At 35.9% G+C, this 19717-nt stretch overlaps 1 protein-coding gene, 1 long non-coding RNA gene and 1 other non-coding gene across 4 annotated transcripts; 2 read left to right on the top strand and 1 right to left on the bottom strand.

Moving 5' to 3' along the window:
* Positions 1-7340: 7340 nt before the first annotated feature.
* LOC108852766 (uncharacterized) lies at positions 7341-8131 on the top strand. The gene is made up of 2 exons (XR_001949592.2): positions 7341-7609; positions 7744-8131. It is a non-coding gene; the product is annotated as an uncharacterized LOC108852766 (long non-coding RNA).
* A 3355-nt stretch (positions 8132-11486) lies between these two features.
* On the top strand, positions 11487-14405 carry LOC108855580 (probable E3 ubiquitin-protein ligase RHG1A). 2 transcript variants are annotated; one of them, XM_018629432.2, is made up of 5 exons: positions 11487-11761; positions 12372-13528; positions 13611-13703; positions 13787-13945; positions 14038-14405. In XM_018629432.2, exons 2-5 carry the CDS (start codon positions 12401-12403, stop codon positions 14185-14187), a joined length of 1530 nt encoding a protein of 509 aa, XP_018484934.1. In that variant the 5' UTR covers positions 11487-11761; positions 12372-12400; the 3' UTR covers positions 14188-14405. The 2 variants fall into 2 exon arrangements, with proteins under 2 accessions (XP_018484934.1, XP_018484935.1); XM_018629433.2 differs by lacking the exon at positions 11487-11761 and adding an exon at positions 11776-12267.
* A 3295-nt stretch (positions 14406-17700) lies between these two features.
* Positions 17701-17802, bottom strand: LOC130512064 (U6 spliceosomal RNA). The gene has a single exon (XR_008945625.1). It is a non-coding gene; the product is annotated as a U6 spliceosomal RNA (small nuclear RNA).
* Positions 17803-19717: the final 1915 nt, after the last annotated feature.

Here is a 19717-nt window from a genome sequence, read left to right as displayed (position 1 = left end):
TAGGCAAGACAATTGGTGTTGATGTGGAGAATGGGAGGGTACAGGTGGTGGTAGATAGCCTCAAAGAGCTCTGCTTCGAAACAAGTATGGAGTTCAAAGGAGGGGAGTTCTACGACAGGGTGGAACTTTCGGTCTCTCTCCGCTATGAGAAACTTTTTGGTTTTTGTCAGGAGTGTGGCAGCCTTAACCACAAAGAGGAGAATTGTTTGTTGCGCAAGAAGAGTCCTGAGAGGAAAAGAGATATCAGGGATGGAGTGGGAGGGAGACACGATGGGGAGAAGCATGAAGACCGGGCTCGGAGCTATAGGGGAGTCGTCCTCAATGGCAATGGGAGTTCACAGTATAAGGGGAGGGAGAATCGGGATCAGTATGGGAAGGGGAAAGGGAAAATGCATGATGATAAAGAGGGGCAATGGGTTAAGGTAGCGGAGAAGGGCAATAGGTCAGGCTACAATAAGAGGGGACCTTATCAGGGCAGTAGCGAAGGTTCTCGTCAAAAGCACTCTCGCGATGAGGAGCAGAGGGGAAGGGACCAGGGAGAACGAGGTGGAGTGAGCAATGGTAAGATTACTACACCCGTGGCTCGAGATGACGGACCGGAAGAAGGGGAGATCAAGTTGGATGCAGTCTCTCCACAGCGCAGGCTGGCGCAGAACACACCGTCCCAAGAGTTCCAGGATGCTCTTTCTAATACACAGGCAGAGGGAAATGAGGTACTTTCGAACCCAGTAGATGTGGCTAAGGGCCTACAAACGGTTAGAGAAATGGTAGAGGAATCAGAAGAGGTGACTGATGATCATGTGATGGATATGGATGAGATTAAGGCTAGTTTACTTGAACATGGAATTGATATGGATGCTGAGTTTGATGATCAGGAATTCTCGGAGAGTTTTCTGGAGGAGGATAGTAAGGAACAGGAAGAGGACTCGGGGGCTTTGGAAGCGGAGCTTGATACTGTCGTTCCGCAAGGCAACAGAGAGGAAGAGGGACTTGCAGATTTAGAGGTGGCAAAAACGGAAGGTACACGTAAGCGTCTGTTCAAACAACCGGGGGGAGCGATGGGAAGCTCCAAGATGAGAAATGCTACAGCTCTGCTCTCTCCACGCAAACGGGCTGCGGCAAAGACTGGTCCCCGTGATGGAGGTGGTAATAAAAGAAAGGATGGGAAGGGTACTTCAAACCCGAAAGAAGGAACTCAAAGCTTTACATGATAGATACATCCTATGATATCTCTTGTTGCCTGCAGGTTATGGCTTGCTTGTTTGGCTTCTTTTTTATTTGTTGTTTAATAAGCTCTATGAGCATTGGGGTTTTCAATGGTTGTTTCTTTGTTTATGTTCTCTTTTGGCTTTACTTGTGGGCTTCGGGTGTATCCCGTTTATGTTGCAATGAAAGGAATAAAACTGGTTCACTTTTTTCTTGGCGTTGGTCGGGTTGGTTAGACTTACGGATTAAAAAGCAATTGTATCAGGTTCGCTGTATTTTGTTTAGGTATGCAAGGTGGAAGAGAGTATTCCATTCAGGATATAAGTTATTGTTGGTACAGTTTTGGCATCAGTTTGCAAGTCGAGAGTGGTGCTGGGTCTCCTTAAACCCAGTACTAATCAAGCTTACATGGATGGGGGCAACGGAAACCGGTACCATTAAAAAGCTACGGCAGACATGGAGGAAAATATATATGGGGAGAAAGGGGGATGCTATTTGGTTTCTAAAGGCCATAGGAATTCTTGTGTGGGTTTTAGTAGATGCTGGAAATATTTGCCTTCCTGCAAGGTTCGTTTATTTTCGGTGGACCTGCACAAACACTTATGATGGTATTCAAATATTGGATTTTTGGAAAGGGGTTGGATTTACAAAAACGTGTTGGAACATTAATTTTGAAAATTTATTTGAAATCAGGTTCTACGGAAGGTTATGTCTTTTTAAATGGATGTGCAGGGTTGAATGTAACAGGGTCTCCTTATACCTAATGATAAGCTCGATTGAGCCAAACAAAATCAAATTTTATGAAAGTGTTAAGCTGGAATTGTAGGGGTGCAGGGAGTAAATGGACAATCAGTTATCTTCGGGAAATATGGCAAATTCATAAACCAGATTTTCTGTTCCTCTCAGAAACAAAAAAAGATTTTGCTTTTCTTCAGGGTTTTCAATCTCATTTCGGATATGATAATTTGGTTACGGTGGATCCTATTGGAAAGAGTGGTGGGTTAGCTCTCTATTATAACAATGAGCATCAGATTAAAATATTATATTCGAGTAATCGAATGATAGATGTGGAAGCAGTAATTCTGGGGAAAAGAGTCTTTATGACTTTTGTATACGGAGAGCCGGTACAAAAACTGAGAGAGCAAGTATGGGAGAGATTGACTAGATATGGGTTGGCAAGATCGGAACCGTGGTTTATTATTGGGGATTTAAATGAAATAACCGGAAATCATGAGAAGGACGGGGGAAATCTACGGAGTGCAGAATCTTTTGTTCCATTTAATAATATGATTAGGAATACCGGGTTACTGGAATTCCCAGCAAGAGGTAATAAATTATCTTGGCAAGGGAGGAGAAATAAAAAGATGGTCAGATGTCGTTTAGATAGAGCACTAGCGAACGAGGATTGGCATACTCTATTCCCGTGCTCATATACAGAATATTTACGAATGGTGGGGTCTGATCACCGGCCGGTGGTGGCTTATATGGGTAACAAATTTAAAAAGAGTAGGGGCCAGTTTCGGTTTGATAAAAGATGGCTTGGTCAGGAAGGATTACTAGATACAATTGAGAGGGGCTGGCGGGTAAGGGCAGGGGGAAACCCGGATCAGGCTGGGAGCGAGGATTTTGTATCAAAAATAACCAACTGTAGACATGAAATTTCTACATGGCGGAAGAATAATCCACCCTATGGAAAGGAGAAGATTGGAGAACTGCAAAAGGCATTAGAGGAGGTACAAATGGATGATAATAGGACACAGGAGGATATTATAGAAGTTTCACGGAAATTGCAAGAGGCTTATAAAGATGAGGAGGAATACTGGCACCAAAAGAGTCGAAATATGTGGAATACAGCAGGGGACCGAAGTACGGCATTCTTTCATGCTCTTACAAAACAACGTCGAACACGTAATAGGATAGTCGGTCTCTATGATAATAATGGAAATTGGATAGTTGAGGAACAAGGGGTGGAGAAGGTGGCTGTGGACTATTTTGGAGAATTATTCGAAACTAGTTCTCCATTTGAGTTCGATGCTTTTCTAGAGGAGATAGTTCCCACAATTACGCCACAGATGAACGAACGGCTAATACGATTGGCAACGGAAGAGGAAGTGCGGCAAGCTTTATTTATGATGCATCCGGAGAAAGCTCCTGGACCAGATGGAATGACGGCCCTCTTTTTTCAACACTCTTGGCACATTATTAAGAAGGATATTGTGGACATGGTCAATAATTTTTTGACAACAGGAGAATTGGATGGAAGATTAAACATTACGAATATATGTTTGATCCCTAAAAAGGAGAGACCGACAAAGATGACGGAACTTAGGCCCATCAGCCTCTGTAATGTTGGGTACAAGATTATATCAAAGGTTTTGTGTCAGAGATTAAAGTCGTGTCTTCCGGCACTGATTTCGGAAACTCAATCGGCTTTTGTACCTGGACGGTTGATTTCGGATAATATTCTTATTGCCCAAGAAATGTTTCATGGTCTGAGGACAAATAAATCATGCCAGGGAAAGTTTATGGCAATTAAAACGGATATGAGCAAAGCCTATGATAGAGTGGAGTGGAGTTTCATTCAAGCGCTCCTCTCTAAATTAGGTTTTGCTCCTCATTGGGTCCATTTAATGATGGGTTGCATCTCTACAGTACAGTACATAGTACTTTTGAATGGACAACCAAAAGGTCATATTATTCCAAAGCGGGGTCTTAGGCAAGGGGATCCCTTATCTCCATATCTGTTCATTATGTGTACTGAAGCTTTGGTGGCAAATATTAAGAAGGCGGAGAGGGGGAAATTATTGACGGGTATAAAGGTAGCGAGAGCTTGCCCACCGGTTTCTCATTTGCTGTTTGCAGACGACAGTCTCTTTTTTTGTCGAGCACAAAAGGAGGAGTGCCAGGTTATTCTTCGGATCCTGAAAGAATATGAGGGGGTATCAGGGCAGCAGATAAATTTTGACAAATCGTCGATTCAGTTTGGACATAAGATTGAGGAATCTAAGAAACAGGAACTTCGGGATGTTCTGGGGATACAAAATCTGGGTGGTATGGGATCATATTTAGGAATCCCAGAAAACCTGGGTGGACCAAAAACACAGGTATTTGGGTTTGTCCAGGAACGCTTAAATAATAGGATTAATGGATGGACGTTTAAATTTTTCACCAAGGGAGGAAAGGAAGTTATTATAAAATCAGTAGCTACGGCTTTACCAAATCATGTAATGTCCTGTTTTCGTATTCCGAAAACGATTATCAAGAAGCTTACAAGTGCAGTGGCTCAATTTTGGTGGAGTCCTTCAGGTAACACAAGAGGAATGCATTGGCAATCATGGGACAAAGTATGTAGCCCTAAAGAGGAGGGTGGCTTGGGTTTCAAGGACTTTACGGATTTTAACACGGCTATGTTGGGGAAACAATTATGGAGATTACTAGAGAAACCAAACACTTTATTCTCCCGTGTGTTCAAGGGACGGTATTTTCGGAATGCATCGCCCCTGGAACCAATTAGATCGTACTCGGCGTCCTATGGATGGCGTAGTATTGTCTCTGCTAGATCTCTGGTTAGCAAAGGACTAATCAAAAGGGTGGGAACAGGATCTTCTATTTCAGTATGGAATGATCCGTGGCTTCCATCCACTCGCCCGAGACCAGCAAATAAAAATAATCACTCTCTTTTTCCAGATCTCACGGTGGATGCTCTTATTGATGCAACATCGCGAACTTGGAATATTCAGGCTATACGGACATTGGTCGATCCACTTGATGCAAAAATAATCGAGAGTTTGCCACTGAGCAGATCAAGATTGGATGATAGGGATGGTTGGCATTTTACAATGAATGGAAAGTACACGGTTAAATCTGGTTATCAAATTGAACGGGTTTATCCGGATAGAGATAAAACACTACAAGTATATGGTCCTTCGATCTCTTCTTTGAAGGCGTTTTGCTGGAAAATAAAGTGTCCACCGAAGATGAAACATTTCTTATGGCAATTACTTTCAGGATGTATAGCGGTAAAAAAGAATCTAAAGGCACGAGGACTAAAGGGAGATATTATTTGTGACAGGTGTGGGGCACCCGAAGAATCAATAAACCATATTTTCTTCGAGTGTCCACTGGCAATTCAGATATGGGCGTTGTCGAAAATCCCAACAAACCCAGTCTGTTTTCCAACACATGCTTTGTTTACAAATATGGATTATTTATTTTGGAGAATGCAACCAGCAATGGATGATCATCAGTTTGCATGGATCCTTTGGTATATATGGAAAGCAAGAAATAATAAAGTGTTTAGTAATATGGATATTGACCCAATGGATACACTAAAATTGGCGGAAACGGAGGCATTATTATGGGCGGAGGCACAAGTCATTCCCGCTCAGGGTACAGATCGCCATATTCCAGGATCTCAGGCGACAACCCCAACAATACCAGGTAGATGGTGTTTCACAGATGGGTCATGGAAAGGGTAGGATAATTTTTCGGGACAAGGATGGTATAGCACCTTGGAAGGTTATGACGGACTTATGGGTGCAAGGAATACAAGAGCCACTAGTTCGCCATTACATTCAGAAATGGAGGCGTTAATTTGGGCGATGGAATGTATGAGGAATTTAAGACAGTTCTCAGTCACGTTTGCAACGGATTGTTCTCAGTTGGTGAAGATGGTTTCGGAACCAGAAGAGTGGCCAGCCTTTGCAAGTTACTTAGAAGATATTAGAGCCTTAAGGAGGAGTTTCACCAGTTCAGAGCTCGTTCATATACCACGGACACAAAATAAAAGGGCGGATAGCTTAGCACGTAGTGCCAGGAAGCAAGCGTCTTTTGTCGTCCATATGGATGCGGAGCTACCAGTTTGGTTCACAGAGTCTATATGAGTCTGTGTTTGTCGACAAAAAAAAAAAAAATACTTTAGTATTTAATTTGGATTCATGTGTTGAGTTTGGATTCATGTGTTGAGTTTAGTGATTACTTGATAGGGTTTAATAAATGACTGGGATTGACATTAGAACCATTATTACCACGTTACATGAAGGCTAGCCATAACTATATTTTAGAAAGATGGTAAATTGTCTTTAGATTAACCATATATATTTTATATGCCTCATACAGAATATAAATTCATCTGTCTAACATTCCTAGATTTAAGTTTAGTTTATGAAAAAATTACGTTGACATTTGATTAGAGTTTATATTTCTGTGTAGGGTATAATGATTAGTGGTTAGAATTTAGTTTACGGAAAATTAGAGTTGAAATTTGATTACGGGTCATTTATATAGTGTTGAACTTTAATTATTTTGTGATATATACTATTTGGTTATATAGAATAGCAATGCATGTAACTTTTTTTCTCCGTTACATTGACATAAAGTACAACTATTATCCACTTATATCGCATCATACTCTTACATCATATGCGCTAATTACAACTAGTTACGCGTTCCGTATAGTTATTGCAACTGACAACCTATTACGTAAAGAGGCAAAAATCAAATAAAATATAACCAAAAAATCCAAAATTTAATTATATCAAAATTAGTCGCCTAATTTATCGCCAATAAAACTTTAATCAATTTCTGAAAACAAGTTCTCCAATATATAACAAAAAAAAATTTATCATAAATATAGTATATAATAATTAAATGGTCAAAATATTTTACTAAATAAATAAGTATATATTTATACACATATAGCTAGCTAATATGTACTAGAGTTTATATTTATGAGTGGTGTTTCGGAGGGTGGTGAAGTTTAATATTTTAAAAATAAAAAATACTAAAAAATAATATATATTTTTTTAAATAGTTTAAAAAGAATTTTTTATTTAAAATAAAATTAAAAATATAAAAAAGAAAATTCAAAGAAAAATTAAATTCGAAAACATATTATTCGAATATAATTTTAAAAAAGATTTTTATCATTTATTTTAATTATTAAAAGTAACATCTTTTACTCCCTTGTTGAAATCTATTTTGGTAATTTTTATCTTGTATGTTTTTCTGTTGAAAAACTCATTTTAATGTTTTTTGCGAAAATTGCCCAAAAAAATCTATACACTTTAATAGTTTTTTTTTTTCCTTCCACGGGGTAACTTTCTCGTGTTGTTTGATTAATATAAAGAAAAGGATATTACAGCTCAACTTCAGTTTCATATTTTGGTTTTTTGTTGACTAACTGAGTGGCCTAGAAAATTCAATCTTGTTTCAATTTTCTTCGATTGACTGTAGACACTCATGGAATTTAAACAACCTTCGTTTGGATATAAATAAGCGTATCATATCAAAGAGGTGTAAAGGGAAAGAAAGATGGCAAATCAAGATGTTCTGAGTGTGAGACTTATGTTCTTCCTTGTAGTGGTTCTTTTGGTCACGCTCTATGCTCTTGCTTCTCAACCCGGTTAGTGTTTCTCCACATATACTCTCATCAGTTTCTTTTGTAGTTAGACTTTTAAAATTACAAAATATCATAAATGAATTACGTGTAATTTTGAAATAACCTAATTTATGTTTTTTTTATCATATATGAAACAGAACAGAGAAGAAAGCTAATTCCAACACCCCCGTCATGCAGTCTACATGGTGGTAGTGGCATAATTTGTGGTCCGCCTGCAGTGAATTGAGATCTTTCCTCAAGATTTCGTAAATGATGGCTTCATTTCTCCCAATACTCGAAATCTTCATCAAGAATATAGTATTGGTTCTACGATATGATAGTATGTGTTCATGATTATACTATTTATAAACATATCTAAGATAATCTTTGGGATAATTGCCAAGTTTTATTACAATTTCAGTAGCTGTAAGAGCATGTTAATATTTGCAATAATTGTAAATTTTTGTTATAATTTCAATAGCTGTAAGAGCATCAGCGGCAATATGTATTTATATTTGTTTTAATAAAAAGTATTGTGTATAAGTATTTTTTGTTTTCTTTTGAATTGATTTTTTTTTTTAGTTTTCAAGTGTCAATTTTATGACTTAAATGCTTAACTGATATGTAGCAAAATATTTTTTTCTACATATATAAACTATACATTTCTGTGGAGAAGGTGATATTGAAGCAACAAAGACTTATTATTTAATTTGAACAAAAAAAGACTTATTATTTAAAAGTATAACATATATTTACACTAATCTGATAGATAACAGAGCTAAAGATGTCACAAAACACTATATTTAGCTCTGTTATCTATAATCAGGTTGTGTTAACCACTGTGCCAAACCAAGTTTACTTCTTCCATTACATTTGTATTGTGTTGTCTTTGGAAGAAGACAATTAAACAGGGGTCAAACTGATAACATTTGTATTTTTATAAGGGTCAACTGACATAATTCATTAGATTTTGATGTTAGAAGTGCATATAAATTTTCTTTTTTACAAAAATTTGCATGGGTCAAATGACCCACATGACAGTCCGCTAGCTCCACCAGTGCTACAATATAATTATCTATAGAATTTAAATGTATTCAAAACTCATACTACATATCATACATGGAACTAGACCAAAGCACTATTATAAAGTGAAAAGAATTAATAGTTTACATATCAATTAAGTAAAATATAACCACAAGGTGGTGGGCTATTAGTTTTGAAAAAGTTTCGGTCCCAATATGAATCCGGTTTCGAAACTCCGTGTGGCCATCCAAACTAATATTAAATCGCAAGAATACGTAGAATACCATGGATATAGTGGAACTAATTGGTTGGTATCTTGAGTATTTTTCACGGTTTATGCAAGATACTACATTATAAGTATGTATATAATCAAGAATTAGTTTTTAAATTATATATATCAGTATAACAATACTTGGTATGGGGGAAAATGAGCTTTTAAATCCCCAACTATTTGAAATCAGCATTTTTAATACCCAATTATCACTTGCACAGATTTATTCAAGTTATTGTTGACTACGCAAAATCAGACACTAAAAAGTTAAAATTAGTTATTACACAAAAAATGAATTACAATTAAATAAAATATTGATTTGGCTTTCAAAAACCTATTTTTAAAAAAATCGATGCTTTCTGAGTGATTTCGAGAGAGAACAAACGAATATTAGTGTTAAAGAAAGGAATCATTTTCTTTATTTTCAGTATCAAAATTTTTAATATTCTCACTAGAATTTTCTTTATATCATTAAAAATTATCTGAACTCGACGAAAATATCTTTCATCATCTTGCATAATTGATTTTAAGAATTTCTAGGTTTTTAATGTCAAACCGATTGATTTTTCTAATTATAATTCATGTAATAACTAATTTTAATTTTTTAATGTCTGATTTTGTGCAGTCAACAATAACTTCAGAAATAAATTTGCACAAGTGATAATTGGATATTGAAAATACCAATTTCAAATAGTTGAGGATTTAAAAACCCCTTTTTCCCTTCGTATGGAACTAATTTAGAATACGATAATGGGCCCAAGTTGATACACAAAGGCTAAGGCCGACAAATATTGTCATAAAGTTAAAGACCCAGCTCAACTAAAAACCAAATCAGGCAACGAACTACAAAGTTCTCGATTCTCATGTGTTCTTCGAAATTTACGACAAAAGTTGCAGTCGGAGATGTGCTAGTGCCGCCCCTGTATCATCAACCAAGTTCAAAACAACTAATGCATGCTATTGAAAAGAAGAAAAACGCAAGAATATGTCACTAAAATAATAGTGATTATATATTATATATTCTTTTTTATATATATTATATATTCAACCGTAAGTAGCTGTGAAGATTGAAATGCTCTCTTTTCAGATTTAATAATTAAGCAGTTAAAGTATATTCGGAGTAACATATTCATATGATTATTTATTTTCAAAAATGCTTATATATAATTAGGTTGATCGTTAGTTCGTGGGATACATTTCTTCACATGCACTTTTTAATTAATTTGTGTGTCGAAAGGATGGCATGTAGCCGCATATAGCTAGGGAATAATTCGTATCTTTACTTCTCAAAAAAAAAAAATAATAATAATTCGTATCTTTAAACGAAATCAAACATCTATTATTTGTAGCGTAACCTTGGCTCTTTTGAGTTTTAATTACCATATACCAACATTCATATAAGAAGTTGTATGATTTTATCGCATAATATATGTTTTTCTTAAAAGTTACAAAATACAATACATGCGTTGCATGCTTCTCCTTATCCGGTGTTAGGTACGAGATAACGAAGGAGTATGCATATATAAATATATTTATACGCAACACACACTCACACATACGGTGAGAAAAAGACGTATGACGTAGAAAAGCAGCCTGAGCGTGATTCCAAAACTTCTGTTTCTTCAAGTTGACATTTTACAGATAAGTATAACCCTCTCACGTCTGGTCGTGATGACGCGTGCACCTCACGCTCACCCTGATTTCTTGTCTTCAGGAAAGGTGGGCCCATTATGCTTCGGCTTGGACTCGGGCCCATTCAATAACCTTTCTCCCTCTTCCATTATTATTCCTTTTTTAATAAAAAAGGTCGATTAATAATATTTTATTTAAAATAAACAAACCACTGATTTTGATGTTGTCAATTAGTTTATTATTTTTAGTACATGTATTAATATTTTATTTTTATTCTAAAACTAATGATAATGGTTTAGTTTCTATCATGGATGTGGATCTAATTTACTTTTCCGCACGTCGTCTTTCCTTTAATAGTTTACATCTTATTTATATCAGAAACGAACCAAATCAAAAGTTAATGTAATTTATACCATCTTATAAATAATTTATGGGTTTTTTGAAAATTTTATGGTGTTGAAGACCGGTTAGGAATAAACAAAGAAATTTACGTCTTTACATCATCTATCTATACGAATCACTATGCGGTTAATAATCTAATTTTCTCAGCTTAAACTTAATAATCTATTATACAATTTTTTGCGGATTACAGAAAATCTAGATTTTAAGTTCTAGTAGAGAAAATAATTTATTGATACAGATTACGGAAAACTGTATAAAAAATCTTCAACATGGTACAAATATATCTGATCATGATTAAATTTTTTTGAGACGGCTCAAATGATACAGTTAGACGTAGATTGTATAAGGTAAATAGTATCATTGATTGCTGAATTTTATAGTTACAACTTCATGTTAAATCAGCTTTAGAAAAAAAATCTAATTTACAATTTTTCATGTAAGAAACACACACAAAAAAAGGGAAATTAAAATTAAATATCATTTCCGTCCAGGAGACCCCTAAAAGAAGACGGCGCCGTTTGGTACTATCTAAAAACTCCGTAATATATTAAAGCCGTCCAAAACTCAGGCTTTCACATAACAAAACCCAAAAATCAACGGCTTCGATCACTCCGAGACCGATGTGAGTTTTTCTTCTTCTTCTCCGATTTAAATCACAAAAAAAAAAAGAGTTTTAAATAAGAAACGGACTCGGAAGAAGATTACGCCTTTCGCATCTCTCTCACTACACTACACGTTTCCTCGCCGAACAGATTATATCTGTCGGAGAATAACTTATCCCCCCCACCCCCGCCACAAGTTTGGTTTTGTGTCTCTCCCGCCCTCTTTCTCTCCTTTCTTCCGCTACCGTAAATCACACTTAAATCTTTTTATTTCTTCGTTGCTGATTTGTTAGTTTACTCTGGATTCAAATTTCTAATTATCTATAATTTTTTTTAAATGTTTCGCTGAGTGATTAATTACGTAATAATCGATGATAGTTTCGTCTTTTTTGTCTTGAAAGACAAAACCAACTTTATGTTTCCATTGGTTTGAAGTTTGAACTAGTCCTTGTGGTTGCTGATTCTTGAATTTTATTGGTAGAATAGAATCGTCTCTCTATATATATATGCTTCTTTGGTTAGAGATCGGTGTACCTTTTTTTTATTTCTCATGGAGAAGCTTGAATCACGGGGGGGAAGATAGTCATGTTTATGGAAAGCCCGTGTAAATCGAATGGGACCCTTTTTTTTCTTGTCTTCTCTTTTTATCTTCCCCTCTTTTATCTCTCCTTTTGGTTTCTTTAACAACTCATTTTAAATTAGCTTTTTGAAGCCTTGTTTGCTTATGGTTCCTCAAGTTATATGCTCTTCTCGTAAGCTTCTTCTTGTTCTTGGAAAATTCTCTGACTTTGTTTGTGATTTGTTCCCTTAATTCTGATGCAGCTATATATAAGATAATCTGGTTTGTTCATTGCAGAAGAGTAGTAAGGGTGTCTTTTTTTATGCATGGATGGATTCAAGGGTAAAAGAACAGCCGCAGCACCGGTTATACCCCGGAGAGCGAGTGGACTTGTTCTCCATGAGAATATGAAGAAGAAGAAAGATGATAAGACTGTCCCTCCTCCTACCTGCAGCCGTATTAGCTGCAGTTCCAGGATAAGCTCCAACAAGGGTCTCTCCATTGATCATCATAAACCAAAATCTACTACGCTTAGATCTCCTCCAAACGGAAAAGAAACCGTTGGGAGTTCGTCGTCCAGAACTACGAGTGGATTAACAAAAGCCTCCAAAGTTACCGGTGGGAGGAGACAACTCTCTTCTCTTTTGGACACAACAGATTCCTCAGAGAGTAGTAGCAGTATTCATGACGAGGCAGCCGCCACTGAGCGACGTGGAAAGACTAAAGAAAGCACCATTATCAGAGAAGTTGTGACAGAGGCAGGAAGCTCAAGCAGAGGTACCAACAGAAGCATACATCAGAGACCTGATCTGTTCACCCGTATGGGTAGTAGTAGTAGGGTGCAAAACGCAAGAGTTGGTGTGAAGAGGAATGGGATGAGCAAACCTGAGTCTGATGTCATTCCTTCTTCCAGTTCAAACCCAACGAGAAAACTAAACACTTTTAGAAAGAAAACCTCTGATGGAGAGAGCAGCTCTTCAAACTCTAGTAGGTCAGTGATTGAGGTAAAGAACCAGAGCTCTCCTCCTCCTCCTCATGGCAGTGGTATCATAACCATGTCTGAATCTAGGAGGAACAGAAACTCGCCTAGTGTTAGGGACAACAGCGTTGTTTCGAGTAGTAGTACTAGGAGGTCAACTGGTAGAACAGTGCGTTCTTCTGGAGCGGTTGCAACAACTTTACAACAAGCGCCGCAACAGCCTGCAGCAACAAGAGCTGGTCTCATCAATCCCTCTAGATCTAATAATACACAAGTTTCTCGTAGTCCTTTACATAGTTACAGTAGGCCAATCAGTAGTAACGGCAGGTTACGTAGCCTGATGATGCCTGGTGGTGGTAGCCCCTCTCGCTCTTTGATTAACCGTGATGGTTTCAGACGTTACGACGTTAGCGGAGTTGCAGAGGTATTGTTGGCTCTGGAAAGGATGGGACAAGACGAAGAGCTTACATACGAGGTGATTTTTTTTAGCAGTTTTGAAAATTTGTCTGATTTTAAGAGTTTTGTTTTGTTTTTGACGTTTCTTTTTCTTATTACAGCAATTAGCTGTTTTAGAGACCAATCTGTTCTTGAATGGCTTCCATGATCAGCATAGAGATATGAGGCTTGACATTGATAACATGTCGTACGAGGTTAGCCTTCTTCTTACCTGTTTATGTATATTCGTTGACGGTCAAAAGCAGCAGCCGCTTCAAGTTATGAAAACTTCTTGCAGGAGCTATTAGCACTGGAGGAGAAGATGGGGACAGTGAGCACTGCTCTAAGCGAGGAAGCTCTCCTTAAAAGCCTGAAGTTAAGCACTTTTAATCATCCAACAGATGAATCTAGTGGAACTTGCTTAAACAAAGATGATGTCAAATGTAGTATATGCCAGGTATCATCTAAAGTCTACTCTCAATGAAGATAGTTAAGACAAACTCAGAAATGGGGTTTATGATAATAATAATAATAATAATATGTATATAGGAAGACTATGTTGATGGAGAGGAAGTAGGGACTCTGCCTTGCCAACATATGTACCATGTGAGCTGTGCGCAACAATGGCTTCGAATGAAGAACTGGTGTCCTATCTGCAAAACCTCCGCCGCAGAATCTCAGCCACAGCCATTTTCATGAAACATCAGAGTGTGCTCGTCTCTGATTCCTACCATCTCCTGTTTTATTTTCTTTGTACATAAAAAATCTCTTTTTTTTCTTTACTTATACACACAATTGGGAACAAATAGAAGAATAAGAATCAGGTGGAGAAAGTCCTCTTTGACCTGTATAAAGATTTTTAACATTTCAAACCACCAATAGTTGGTTTAATTCCATAAATATATACTGTTATTCCATTCTTCATTCTATTCAACAACTCTTTATTGTCAAATCACACTTACCATGGAAGCAATATTTGTGAGCTGAGCTTTGAAGCTTCATCTATAACCTCAACACCATGTCAAGGTCACGTACGCCGAGGAGCGGTTCCCACAGGATATTGGTGGATGTTACAAAAACTAATATAGGGTTTAAACATATAGATAGAATCTCTACTTACGAAAGAAGAAACCAAAAATCTCTCTGCATTATAAAATATTTTTTTCAACTGAACAATCTGTGTTCTGGGACCTTTTAAAATAAATAATCCACATGTTTTTTCAACTGAAAACTTTGCAACTCTCCTCTTTTTATTCACTTGCATTAGCTTGTGTTCATTGCTAAAAAAAAAGTCAAATATGAGTTTCTAATAGATTGGTTCGGTTTACCGGACTGAACACGGAAACTTTCCACTTTTAAATATAATACTGATTATAAATTCAGTTAAAACATATGACTGCAAAAAAAATCAAGAATAAATGAAAGAAAACACAATAATAACAAAGTTATGTAATGAAATTACATGTTGACATGATTATGGCTCATATTCATCAGATGGTAGTAGCAAGTGCATGCGCTAAGCTATGTAGTTCACTGGTTGTAGACACAACGTCAAAAGACTTGAACACCCCTCGAGGCTTCCCAAATATGTCTTTCTTAATCGCAATTTCCGCACACCAAATATTTTTCTTCATGCCAAACCCAACCTCAAACTCGTCCCACAAAATCGCCATTTTCCCACTGTAATCAATCAATTTAACGTTGCCACTTAAAGGTAACCTAGGATATGTTTCCAAGCCCTTTAACTCTTTCCATGATCTGTCTCTGGAGCTATGGCAATAGATCTTCTGGTTATAAAGGTACAACACGTTCTTTATCACACAAAGAGATGATGCCCACCTACACCATGCTCTATTCATCCCTAAGTCTGCTGATCTCCATCTTATACCTTTGTGCAGCTTGTAAGTCGCATTTTCTTCCTCGCATTTTACATACACCTCTCCTTTATAGGCTACACTTTTGTACTCGGAGCCTATACATATCTCCTCGATAGGTGTCCCAAGTTTGTGTCTTGGTATCGAAAACCTCCATCCAGTTCGTCGAATTGATATCTTTGCAGCCTCCTGTTACATAAATTTTCCTATCACAGACGCAAGCAGAGTGGAACGCACGGGCCACGTTCATGCTTGGAGCCTCATGCCATGACCATGACACTAGACGAAGGATCACAGCGTTTGTTCCTAACGTGTACTAATCCTCCAATAACGTAGAGATTAATTCAAAAAATAACGTAGATATTAGGACCGACCACTGCAACTTGGGATGAAGATTGTAAGATAAACTTTTATGATTTCAATTATGAAATCTAACCCAAGACCATAATTTAGATTTAGATTTAGATTAATTTAACCCTAATGCATTTCTAAAGAAGATAAAAGGACTAACCTTGATCTATGCTTGGATCCAATTCCACCAATTGATCTTCTCCCTCTTAACCTTCTCTTTGGGAATTTCTTTGATGGACAAGAAATCCAAAGTGCCTTAAACTCTCTTTTAATGATCATTGTTGTTTTATTGTGTGTTTCCTTTTGAAAGATTTTTGTCTTACGTGAGAGACAAAATGTGTAGTGTCCTTTTTTATATTAATCAAGAGATGTGTATTAACCAATACAACTCTTTGACACAACACTTCGTTACATAACCGCCAATTGCATTATCCCTTCTATACTAAATTGCAAGTCACCTCTCCAATAATATCTTGCCACATAGATTGGATAATGAAAAATATTTTAAAATAAAAACAAACGAAAACAAAAATGCAAAAAGCTAACAGTACAAGTTAAAATAAAATAAAAATTATCTGGCCACTTCGACGGCAGTTTTGCATTCCACACCACGATCATTAACCAACAGTCTCAAGATAACTTCCTATGTTCTATTATTTATATATGCGAGTTAATTTTATAACTGCATATTGCTACAAAAAGAAAAAAAAAACTTTATCTCTCCTTCACTTATCCGCAAACCAGATGTGGGATCTGCATGTTTAAAGAAATTGTATCCAGTCAGCTAATAAATAATGATCGATTGAAGATTTGGAAGAGCCGATAATCCAACACTACCCAAAAAGACTATCAACAAAAATGGATTTACAGGTATATATATTTTGGAATTTAGTAATTATCATAAAGAGATATACTATCATGTTTTGTGATTTCTGTAGGATGTTAAATAAATACATTTTTGTTTATTTTACCAAATCAAATTATGTATAATAAATAGTGAAACTAGAATTAGATTTTCTTTTGTATAAGAAATATAATATCTTAAAGTATTAAATGAAATTTAATATCTTAAAGGAAATTTCGATTTTACAAAAGTATTTGCAGTCCAAAGTAAAAAAAAAAATTGGAGTTGGAACCTAAATGGATTCTCCATACTATGATGAATTTTTGGCACAAGAGCGAAAAAGTATGTACTGTTAGTCATATATTCCACTGTGGAAGTTTGTGGTTTTTTAAGAAAAATTATTAATTACTTTGTCCGACCAAAAATGCAAAGAATGTCATCACATCCTAACTTACTCACTTAATAATGTTTTTTGTTTGATGAAAAAAATATAATGTGTTGGTTTACAAGTATTAGCATGAATCTGGCAATACATTCTGCTACAAAACACACTATTTTAAACATAATAGATTAACATTTTTGTTTCCCATACGCAGTATGGGTAGAATACTAGTAATGTATAATTCATGTACATTAAATCATAGTAACACATTCTGTTATTATTACATTTTATACATTAAAAATGTATGGGTATTTGTTTTAAATTCCATAATTAACTAAGAGGCTAAGATAAAGATGCGATGATCCATGCATACATATATAATTTAGTTTAACAAATTATGGATTAAATATGGAATTTGATCGTCATTGTTCAACAAATCTAGTTTGCATGATCTCACTCCCAGAAGAGATCAACACTGCTGAGTATTGTTCCACAAAACCAAATTTGTTTCCTTTAAACTAGTTCATGAAAATCAAAATAGTAATTATAAAGTCGGATTTCTTTCCTAGTAAATATAGACCGTTAATTTTGTTTCATCGTTTGTAAGCATTTTGTATCATATTAGTTGGTTGATGATGTATATGACATTATATATTATATATATCAAGAATAATCACGCTCTATATTATTAGTTAAGCATTACGCTTGTAAAAAAAAGCAAAAGATCTAGCCACTAAGATGAAGTTCTTTTTTGTAACTTAAAAAATTTGGACCATTTTCGATTTTGTGCGTGTCATATTTGCACCGAGACCATGTTAATTTTTCAGTATCGTTCCAATTTTATAAGATGTTTCAGAAGGGACAGACTAGATTAAAATTATACTGTATTACACAAATATTTCAAATTAAACAGGTATCAAAATAATCACATTCCATCAGAATAAATTGATGCTATAAAGAGAATACATATATGAAGATGCAATCAACATAGTATTGATTCAGGACAGGCTATTTAATATTCAAACGTACGAACGTAGTATTGGTTGCAGATGTAAATGTATAAATAAAATAGAAAATGACTTGAATAATGTTTTGGTAATGACATGTCCAATCGTCTATCAGCACATGGAGTACAGTTTTAATTATGACGGCAGAACAAGATGTGATGTCTCCTAAACTGGTTTCTCAAAGTGACCTAAAGTTTAGCTTCGCCCTGTTTCTTATGGACTACGGCGTGCCATGTCAACTATGCATCAGAATTTTCCGCAAATCAATGTCCACAATAAATGCTGCTGAATTTTTTCCAATCTACAGTGTACCGATGGCGATACTTGTCACACGCCTATTGTGTGTGCATGTCGACGATATCAAAGCTCTGGCCACGTGAACAGTACTCCTCGAGAGTGGGAAGTGTTTCTCAAAGTGTCCCTTTAGACACGTTTCGGATTCCCATAGGTTCACCAAGAAGCTGACATTGGGTTCTTCACGTGAACCACTCTGTTCTATTATGTGGGATGTTTTTTGACAAGCCTCGTCAACGATGTGATTGCAAATCAATAGACTAGTAGTTAAACCAATAGGGTATTATGATTAGTTGATTACATGCATCTCCATGCATTGTTTCGGGTACAAAGTCATGACGTTATGAATGTTGTAATACAAAACAGGACCTACTGTGACATATCTTTGTCCATATTGTATTCCAACTTGTAAATATTTACAGTCGGATGCGCAAAATTTACAAAAATAAATATCTTTCAAATTCTTAGAAATTTTGAAATTTATTGACAATGATGTCTCATCATTTCTTCTACTTTATAGGCTTTTTTCTTCGCATAATGTGTAACCTGCTCGGTAATATGCTCTTCGCTGAGGACTGACACTGCAAAAGTTTTTTGCGTACTGTCTCTTCGACGCTCTAGCAAAAATGCAAAACAGATCGTATGCGTTTCTAGCTAGTAAAAACAAATAAAAGATATTTTATCCCAAAACAAACAAATGATAATATAGCTCTAACATATACCCGGAGATCAATTAAGAGAACTCAATAGTCATAACCATCGAGGAGCTCGTGGATCTGAACACTCCACATCAAATAGTTGGCAGCGGTAAGCTTAGAGACATTAGACATGTTGATTGTAAGCAAAGTTTGAGCGTTTGTGGTGATGGTGTCTGTAAAGACAGGAGGAACACCATTAGCTGTAGCACTCATGTTGAAGAAAGAAAAGAAAAATTTCACGAAAAAGAAGTTTTGTGTTTGATCGATAGCTCTTGATACCATGTAAGAATAGAATGAATCATACATCTCATAGAATGTACATAGAAGGGTTATTTTATTTTTTTTGAGCAACGTACATAGAAGAGTTATATACAAGATGCTATGCTAGAGTTTTACAAATACATTAAATGAGAGTATATATAGTATCCATATACTAGTACTAGTAGATCATGAATCAATCATAATGATTATTGAACCTTAATAATAGTAAGATCGAACAACCCAAAGTTAAAGTGCCACTCCAATATATTTCCTAAGAATCAGAAATCATGATACATTAGCGAAGATAATATCCAATGCCCCATGGGGTCCTTAAAATATTCAATCAATATATATAACATACCTGATACTAGTGGTATCAAAGTTGTACGGAAGATGAACAATAGTTTTGCGGTAGTAATTTCTTATACGACACAGGCTAATGTTATGTTACTCGATCACATATTCACATGACATGAGAATGTTTAGCTTTGTGAATGCTAGATGATTCCATGGATTTT

The sequence above is a fragment of the Raphanus sativus genome, chromosome 4, assembly GCF_000801105.2.
Source record: "Raphanus sativus cultivar WK10039 chromosome 4, ASM80110v3, whole genome shotgun sequence".
Lineage (NCBI taxonomy): Eukaryota > Viridiplantae > Streptophyta > Magnoliopsida > Brassicales > Brassicaceae > Raphanus > Raphanus sativus.
Note: the sequence above shows the minus strand (reverse complement) of the source record. Positions and strands in the feature narration are given on the sequence as shown.